Source organism: Varroa jacobsoni, unplaced genomic scaffold (assembly GCF_002532875.2).
Source record: "Varroa jacobsoni isolate VJ856 unplaced genomic scaffold, vjacob_1.0 scaffold_1127, whole genome shotgun sequence".
Taxonomy (NCBI): domain Eukaryota; kingdom Metazoa; phylum Arthropoda; class Arachnida; order Mesostigmata; family Varroidae; genus Varroa; species Varroa jacobsoni.
Window position 1 is genome coordinate 162,665 of NW_019214029.1, and position 10,327 is coordinate 172,991.

The 10,327-nt window shown below is 44.0% G+C and overlaps 1 protein-coding gene across 1 annotated transcript; it reads left to right on the forward strand.

The window, feature by feature from the left end:
• The first annotated feature begins 5,152 nt into the window (after positions 1-5,152).
• Positions 5,153-9,674, forward strand: LOC111266917 (headcase protein). The gene has a single exon (XM_022844765.2). The coding sequence runs from the start codon at positions 6,052-6,054 to the stop codon at positions 7,528-7,530; it is 1,479 nt and encodes a 492-aa protein (XP_022700500.1). The 5' UTR covers positions 5,153-6,051; the 3' UTR covers positions 7,531-9,674.
• The last annotated feature ends 653 nt before the right edge of the window (positions 9,675-10,327 follow it).

Consider the following 10,327-nt stretch of genomic DNA (forward strand, 5'->3'; position numbering starts at 1 on the left):
CTCAATATAAAAGTACTTGTAAAAAATAAGCGTAGTTATGTAAGCTTTCTTTAAAAATGTTCATTGGTCACGAATTCCTTTTCCTGAGTCACTCGTATTTACAAAAGGGTTTCGATATCTTCTGTAACACATCGGTTTGTTAGCTTGAGTAAACCGCGTGCATGTGGACGAAAACAAAACGACTTAACAGAGACCGACTGGTACCGGAAGACAGGCCATCGCTTAGATGGTTACCAAAAAAGTGCAGAACACTAATATCTTATCTAATATCCGATTTACATGTACATTCATCGGTGTCGGAATAATCGTTTCTCTGCGCTATTCAGGAGGCGAACGTTTTCAAGGCGCTACTCATAGGTCCTAACGATTAAGCGAAGCTTCGATTCATACGCCCAGCCGGTATCATCTTTCGACTCCAAATACTTGAAAAACGTATCGATTTACTGATCCACATGTATGCCTGTACGTATTAGGATTGTCTATATGAACCAGTGCAGACTTAAATACACGTAGGGCACGCGGTCGTATCTGTGGGCATATATATGAATATATATGCCACGAATATTTACGGCGGTGTTTTCTTCGCTGGCTTGTCTGCCCGCCCAGCCGCCAGCTCGCTCGTTCAATTCCTCCCGCGTTCGATCTTTATGTCGGCCGCGTGGTCCATTCGTCCGTCGCCCTGGATTACTGATTCTGTTTCTTTTTGGGCCCCACTTCGCTGCATTGTCCCCCTGTCAACGACTGGTTGTTGTGCGCGACCCGCGCATGGCGGCCCGACAGTTCGGCAGAACTAGGCAATGGCGATAGCAGCGGTAGCAATCGGCAAGGTGTAGTCTAGTTGTTGTTTCGTTGCCGGTGCCAGCGTCGACTACCTCATCGTTGCGTATATCGCCGTCTGGATCTGTTTAGCGTTCTCTCCAGTGCTGCCAGCTTGATGATGTTGTTGCTGCTGCTGCTGCTGCTGCTTTCCGATAGGCTGCTCGTCAGATTCATACCGATGCGACGGGACGGGCGGACGGTCGCTATGAAACACCAGGTGGTACCAAGGTGATCTGTTCTCTGCTACGAATATTGCGACAACAGACGCCACTGTTATTGAGCGTCAACGGCGTTGTCGCGGTTGTAGTCGCGTTTCGTGCAGAATGGTCGAAAGCGACAGCGAGAATTCTGTCGATTTCTGCCGACGATTGCCATAGCAGTAGACGACCGCGAAGTCACAAAAAATAGAAGTTCTCCTGCCGAAGTTCTGCCATACGCGTTCTTCTCATTCAGCTGACATATTTACTGCGTGCTCACACTCGAACATTGCCACTATGAGTGAGTTGGTTACGATTATGTTTTCCTAGGCCAGGAGACGTATCATCAGTTGATTTCTCGTTTCCACATATGTATATGACATATGCTTGCTATAATAGACGCGCTGAAAATGAACAAATGTAACATTTTAAGGGGACATTCAGAAAAATAGGTAACAAAGACGTCGCAGCGTATCTGGGGATCGTTTATTTGTTGTATTAATTAATAATTAATATTATCTCAATTTGTACTAACTACTTTTTTGCTCGCAGTGTTTTCTATGTGTAGTGTAACAAAAAGAAGACCTCAGTGCGAAAATACGGTGAGACGACCATATCCCCAAATATAATTTGAAATAATGCCAACAACAAAGGCTACAGCCAGCGACAATCTTCTGTAGCCATTTACGAGACAAAGAAGAGTTACACATTGACAGACCAATAACGTGTACTATATACGTCAAATATAAGCGTTGGTTCCAAATCATAAGATATTGATCTGGACAATGAAAGCATGGTTTTTCCTTGAACCTCCAGTTTGACCCTTTGAGTAAGACACAAATTGGGCTTCTCTGACATGATTTCCTGTCTGTACATGCTATCCTCTTATAGCTAGCAGTTTTAGTTGAGCCTCGGCCACGGGAGTTCGTCGTAGGGAAGACACTTTAGCCAGCGTGGTTGGGATTGTTATGAGCGTACTACTACTGGTAACAGTCCTGTAGTAAATAGAAGTGCCACCGAAAGGGTTACGCGATCCGATGAGACACTTGTTGGCAGAGGGCTGACTAGACTGCCGCGAGGCACCGACCTTGGGCTCTTTTTGAGCTTATTTTGTGATGACCGTTGAAGATAGCCACAGGGGATCATCACACAAACGTGGCGTATTCTTAATCATTCGATTTAGCACCGTAGCGTGATCATGACAGCATGGTCGTGCATGCATACCTGACTCCTTTCGCATCGGGAAGTGTTTTCCGTACCCCCATACAAGAGCCGAATTGGATTAGCAACCATCGCAGCGCTTAATGACTCCTGTCTGAGGCTAAGTTGCCACATACGGAGACGCCTATTGCCCAGTTTGTATGTTCTTAGTTCAGCTTGCACTTGAAAAAAATAGCCAAGGGAGCTGAAGGTTACCGCAGTACAAAGAGGGGATGCGAGACAAGCTGGGGTGCTCGATCCAACGCTTTTGATATATTGTCAAGAATCTTTAATGAGCGTCGATCATCGCATAAACATATTTGCATATAATGAAAGTTATATATAGAAAGCATTGACAGCAAGCCTAAAATAGAGAATGAGGGTAAAGATAAAAAAAAGTAGTAACGAAGTATCTCGATGATACGGACTATGAAGTCGAACTTGTAATATATGCGGATTGTGTAAAAAGCAACAATAACTACATAGAATTGGATATTATGCCTACTTCCCTTAAAGTACATCAGCCCAAAATTAACAGCATTTCTATATTAAATAATTGCGAACGTTAAAATGTTACATATAGAATACTGTTTCTGGGGTATAACTGGGCGAATGCGGACTCTCCAGCAAAAGCTATATGTATTCTTTGTATTGCTTTTGTTCTCGTTTGGCATTTGTTTCAATATCCACAAAATGTCTGCTCTTGAACGAGTTTAAAGCGTTTTTTTTTTTAGAACAATTTAGACAATTTCACAATGACGTATTTGACTGTAGATTTCGATATGATAGCCCTTTTTTTTTTATAATAGCTTCTAATCAGGCAGACGGGTTACAGCTGAGAAAGAACAAAAACTGAAAGATTTCTCGGTTAGAAATAAGACTCATAAATAGGGCGCACCTCAGCTTTTTCAAATTAAATCATACTACCTGTCCGTTTTGGGCACGCTGTCGTGTATGAGTCATTGCTATACTAGCAATTACTATAAAAAACTGCCTCTAAACTATACATACATATAGTGCGAGTGGTTAGGTAAAAACTCAAAAGGTACTGGCCATGTTTTCACAAAATTCTAGATATTTCTTTACAACTAAAGCAGACAATCTCGGTTGTATATTTACGAAATGAAAACGCATGACAAAAATAGTGCCAGGTATTGTAATGCCTGTGGCACACGAAATCGTAACAGCCATCTTGAAACAAACAAAAGCTGAATAATCACCAGCTTATCTGATTATCCTGTGAAATTATCCGGCCAGATGCCAATGGGAAGATATTCAGTCGCTCTCCAAACGATGTCATCATCCTAGTCCACTACAGAATAAATACTGATCCTTATTGAAAACGATTCTTTCGAGTAGCATTTAATTTTTGTGCGAAGGAACTGATCAACGCACTCAGCTCGGAGTGTGAAGATTATCCGATGCAGATGGCATATCATTATGAGGCACCTCAGAAGTTCACTGCTTCGCTGGCCTTATTACAAAAACTAAAATAAAGGTGGTCCAAGTGTGTATACTATAATATTTATGTACTGGACATTAATCAGTATAAGACAAATTAATTGCACCAGTTTAGTTGCTTGAAGTGGTCTCAATAGGTATTTCAGGCCTATCTTTTAGGCTACTAAATGAAGTGTATCTACGCGACTGGTCGCGTAGGCCGTCCGAGAAGGCCTGCAGCTGAAATTGCTACCATGAGCACAGGCTTAAAGCGAGAACACAAGTGAAAGACAAAGAAAAAAATATATATATACGCGTTGCACTTCGATTATAAACATAGTGTGTCGTACTGTACAGTATTAGATTAGAAACAACATGGACACACAGAAAATAATTCGGCAACGCGTTACTATAGATATCACTAAAAACTTAAAAAGTCAACAATCAAAGTGTCTAAGATTACAGCCAAATTTATAGGTATCGTGCAAAATAATTATTTGAATTATGAATGAAGAGCGTACTGCATCGAAAAGTATTTCTGCTCAGATGTCTATTGAAGCGGTTCGTAGATGCTGCATCTCTATGAATTACACCTATATGTATTTATAAGTATACGATTCGTACGAATGGTTCGTTTTTTGATGAGTCGTCATGTTTGACCTACGCAGCACGTATATTTACAGAGATTGGTAGACAACTGCATAACAGTGGAATCAAAGATATGTTTACTTTTGGCGGAGAAATCGACTAGGAGTTAGGATGCTGTTAGTGTCTTTCATGAACCTCATATTGCCTGGAACATCATAATATGAACAATATTATGTTTGTTTAGCCCTTTTTTGATGATTCCTGTCGAACTCAATATGTTGAATGCATCGTGTACGTACTACGCACTCGATTTGCGTCTGTGCATTGCTGAACTATGGCATATTTAGCGTCTGTTAAGTGGTGTGCATATCTGTAGCCAAACAAACATAACCGGTGAGCAATAGTGGTTAGAGTGCTGTCTGATTTTAAATTAGTTTCCAGTTCCGCTGTAGGTAGGTAGTAGCATCCATATCTGTACCAGCTACCCCTATCATTGGGTGCAAGCTTTTTTCTAAGTAGGAAGAGGAGCGCCGCGCGGTGCGGTGACTCAACTCGCTTCCGTTTGCCTCGGCGTGGGGGAGCAGCGTCGGCAAAACTCTTCTGGGTGAGGGTTGCGTAGCCGCTTGCCGTGTTGGGAAAGAGTGCGAAGTGAACAAGGGTAGTCGTAACAGCAGTCGTCGGAGTTCGTAAGGTTTATGCGGGCAAGCAATATTATTAGGAGCCTCTGCGACGGTTAGCGGCGGGCGAGCATGGCCGGCACGTGTGGAGAGAAGGGCGACGGCTGGAATGGGTGAGGGCTATTGTGCTGCCCTCTCCTAGCCGGCACACGGCGGGAAAGCAGTCGCGGCAGTGCTGGCCGCGTGGAGCACGATATAGTGAATACACTTTAGCAGTTTGGACTCAGTTGCAACTCGGTGCTCGTTGTTCCTGTTACTCGATCGGCGGCTACTCTTTACGCGACCAATCCCGCTCAGTTTAGCCTGAGTCCCCTCCGAGGGCGGAGCGCCGGCAGGAAGCCGGCAGCCAGTTGCAACAACAAGCAACTGCCTGTCCTAAGTAAAACACAGTGTGGCAAGCGTCCTCCTACCAGCACAGCCCTATACCACAGTAAATTTCCGCTGTGCCCCGCTAGCAGAGCTGGTGTGGTTTTCTCAAGCAAGCCGTTCGCGAACGACACCAGCAATATACAGTAATAATGGAACAGATAAACAAATAGGAACATTACTTGACACCTCAATAAGACTAATACAATCGCAATCATCCAGGAACGTGTGTAATTTTTTGACATATAGTTGGTAGACGGGAGTGAGTAGATCAACTAGTCCCTGACTATACTCTAGCCGCTCACCATATCATTCATCTGCCGACCGATTTCACCTGGTGATAACTGGTTACCTAATATTATTATGTGAATGTGTGTATATGCTTCGTCGTCAACATTTCGACGTCCGCCGTTTACTTATAAATTATTACTGTATGAATTTACAATAATTGTGTACAGCAGTCGTCGTCGCCGCCAACCGTATCAGCGCGTGTCATCGTAAAAGTCATAAGAAGAAAGAGATACGAACAGCGGGCAAAGACGATGTATCGTGACAAAATGCCCTCTGTGTTCCTCATTCATCACTGAATATCTATCGGTGCCCAACATCTGCGAATCTTCTGAAGGAATTTGTCAAATCAGAAACTCGACCGCAAGCTTGCAATTGGGTGCCTCGCTATAGATTTTCGTCGGTGCGTGAGAATCGCAAGAGTTGATCGGACTGAATTCACGTGAAGCCGTCCCTAGTTAACCCCGACGGACATAATGACCGCGGTAGCACAGCGTGTTGTGTCATTCGCTATCGCTAACAAGACAATACCATTTGGATTGATGCCAACAAATCAAGCGGACCCGAATGTGCGAACTCTCATTCAAGCAGTTGCCGGACGCGCTATCGGTGGACAGCAGATCGTACAATTTGACACCGCCGGAGACTGCTGCGTGCCAACCGGCTGTAAGGCGCCGCTGTCTACCGATGACCTGTCGAACGCCGTACGAGTTGTCTGCACCAACACGGACTGTCGTGCTGAGTACATGCACCGCGAGTGCTTCGAACAATGGCAGAACTCGCTGCTCGGATGCCTGCCGAAAACTGCGGGAGGCCGAAACTGGACAGAGAAGCAGAGACTTCAATATATCTGGTCGAAAAAAGCGTCGAATTATATTGTTAAGGCGTGCGCGTGCAAATGCAACAAGGGCCAACTCCGTAAGGATCTCGACTGGATTCCGCCGGTAGCCGATGAAAAAAAGAAGCGTGGCCGTAAAAAGAAGCAGAACGAAAAGACCGTTTTAGGATCGTCGCAAGGAATCGTGGCCACGACGAGGGTTTCGGCCGCCGCGTACGGCGGCCAACTTGTTCAGGTTGGCCAACAACAGCAGCAGCAGCAGTACTCGAATCGTCATCAAAACAATCATCACCACCAACAACTCCAGCATCAACAATTAATCAACCAGGACCGAATGCGCAGTTCCTCAATCTCGTCCACAGGCTCGACGGGCTGTTCACCACCGATGACGCCTGACCAATTTGCATCGCCCATCCCGCGATCGCCAGTCAACCCGTTCTTTAATTCGTCTCGCTCAGGTAACTACGAAAAACTGAACCCCCATAGCCAGCAGGAAGTGCAACTATTCTCCAGACGTCAAGATTACTCGGCATTCAACTGTCTGCCCCGAACCAAGATTAATTCGTATATGATTAAGGTAGAGGATGACGATCGAAGCGATGACATTCGCACGTACATTCTGACAACGCTAGCACAGCAACGTACCACACGGTTACCTTGCTGTTTATGCCATTCTTCGCTCGAGATCTACGATCAGTTTCCGATCGTTGATGGCCTGATGTTCTTATCACCCCGACAACACTCGCCAGGCTCGGTGTCGATGGCTGCAGGCCGACGCGACATGAACGGTATCTCGCAAACGCAGTACCTAAACGCCGTTTGCATGACATGCCTAGACGGCGACTGGCAAACGCTACGATGTGTGTCCTGCCACCAGAAGTGGGCCGGCTCCCCACACATCATCGGCGGCCTGTATTGTTACGATGTCTTTGCGGCTCAACCTTGTTGTGAAGACCGCCTACGATGCAATCGCTGCGAGCAAATCATTATGACTTTAAGCGATCCTGAGAAGAAGTACTTCTTTAGCGATTACTCGCACAACGTCGCCTGTCCCAATTGTAGGTTAGTCGACTTTCATTTCGTCAAACCTCTTAACATTATGTACAACTTCAACTAGAGCTCATGTTAAAATTTTAGTTCACATTGATAATGATTTTATTATTGCCATCTTTACTAGAATATAACACGCAAAAGGAACAGCCATGATAGTGACCCCGTTAAATTGTCATTCAGTATGGTGAAAATAGACGAGACAGAAAAACGCGATAATAACAATAGCGTTGATAAGAGCAGCGTCGTGGAGGATGTCCAAGCCGACGCGGTCAATGTTAGTCGCTAAAAATTGCACCTACTATTGACGGTAATAGACAACTAAATGATGGCATATACTATCACGCCCGATATAAGGATTATACATAAAGCGATATAGGATCTTCACTTGAAACATGTCACGCCTTGAGGCGATTGTGGCATGGGTGCGCTGACCCAACAATAGTATATACATAAATATATATTAGTTACTCCGGTGCCCCGGCGCAGTATACGGGCGCTTGGTCGGACCATAAGCTGAGCAAACAGAACAAGCCAAACCAATAGACCTATAGAAAGGCCGAAGAAAAACGATAAGGGCTGATGTTTTGTCGCATATTTATAGCGTCACTTGCGTATGATTGCCTGAAGCAGATGGCGTCGATAACGGAAAAATGAAATCTCTCTCTAGCCTATGGCGTTCGTTGGCCAGCGTAGTTGACACTTAATGATCAAAAAGGCGCTCTATGCGAACTCTACGAAAACGCTGAGAGCGGCACCGAACTCGAAGTATATGATGAAGTCATGCGTTTCGATAGTTGAACCAGGGCCTAAACACCCCCGTTCAGGGTGAGGCTACAAGAACGTACATCACGGAACCTAGAACCACACACACACACACACACAAAGACGCGCATAGCCACACGGTATGTCTTCGCGGCGATTCTGCCTCGTCACGAAGCTACGACGACACTCGAAGATTATCTATACCAACAAACATGATTAATGAATAAAATGCAAGGAAAACATTATATATATACATATATATATATATATATATATATATATATATATATGTAAACAGACAGGATGGCTGTGGGAGTGGAAGCGAGAGTAAATGAGTAGCACATCAAACGACCTGCGAACGGATGTGTTAGTTAATGATAATAAGCTAAATAAATAATTATAATAAATATTATAATCACAAGGAGAGAAGGGCTGATGATACCTCTAAAATAACTCGGTAGATGAGAAGCCTTCATGCGGATTCTCCTTGTCACTAGTTGATTTCATCCTCGTCTCTCTTTGTCCGATAAAAACGGGCGCTTGTACTATCAGCAACAACCCGTTGCGGCCTATGAATCGCCTCACATGCCCTCGGATACATGCAGGCTTAACTTTTGGCCTTGTCCAAATCGTTCTATCGTCTTAGCTGTTCTTTCTCACAGCTGCAAGCGAATCGAAAACTAACAAAAATGAGTCTGGCTCCCAGAATCTCAGTTTTAACACGTTCATAGTGATCTCAAACCATAAGAAAGTGCTTGATACCGGTGGAAACCTACTGCAGGAGCACTTATTCGTTTGAACCTATTGCTACACGAAACTTCGATGCAATAAATAACGAAGCGAGTCCCGTTGCTAACTGGACAGATTAATCGCTAGAAAGCCAACGATTTGGTAAACAATTCAGCCGGTGAGGACTGTGTAGTAGATGTCATGAAAAACATTACATTAGTAATGTTCTATATATATATATAGGAGTTTATTTTCAAGGACGTTACGGGTAGCTCCTGAGTTCTTGCTTGTACGCTGCTGTTTAAAACGGACGTTCGTCAACGAAAAGACTGAAACCCCCCCTCCCCCCCCCCCGATATCGTTATTATCGAATGCAGCTATCATTACTAAGAACTGCTGCAAATTTTTGGGAAGATAAAACGACCGAATCTGAATCATAGTACTGATGTTGTATACCCAAATATACCTATCAGAGCCACGTGAAGAGTCGTCACTTAACCTTACTCGAAACTGAGGTCGAGGAAGTGAGTTGTTGTCTTCTATAGCACGAACTTCCAAATCCTGTACGTACGTCGCAGTGGTGATAATACGTACGAATACAGGTGGCTACGCAGCGTTTTGTTTAGAAATAAAAAGATCTTACCAAGCATCTGCACTAATGATGGTACATATATATATATATATATATATATATATATATATATATATATATATAGAGAGAGGGAGAGAGAGAGAGAGAGAGAGAGAGAGAGAATGGTTAGGGTTGCGACAGCGCAGCTCTTACAGTCTATCGGGCGGACTGGTCGTTAGACATCGTTGCGACATCACCAATCGCTGCCGAGTTCATAACACAGATACTGATATTGATAAGGATGCTAACAATAAGTCAAATTATAACTAATTTCATAATAGTTGGGTAGTCAAAAGCGGAAATGCACCAAAACACAGTCGCTACAAAGATGTAGTAGTACTGTCAGAAAAAAGGTGGAGAAGCGATCCAGATGACCGGATCGAGTGGTACTTTATTGTTTTGTATGGGAAAGATCAGTTTTCTTGATAACATCTACGATACGTAAGGTCTTCGCAGGACATTAGCGTGCACCATCTAAATTGAGTCCAAGATTTATGCGTTCATGATTGATTTCGGCTGCGAAGAACAATTGCTCGTTCCGAATGCTTGCTGACAGCCCAATCGCCATCAGAGATGCGGCTAATGTTATGTTACACAGGACGCCTAATTCCGAAATTAAGAAAAAAAAAACTTGATTAGGATGTGGTTAGGAAAAATATCCCCGGTCACTTGGTGCTTTCTCGACATTTTCGTAACTGTCTGTCTTTAGAAAGGATAGACAGCTACGAAAAGCAAAGAG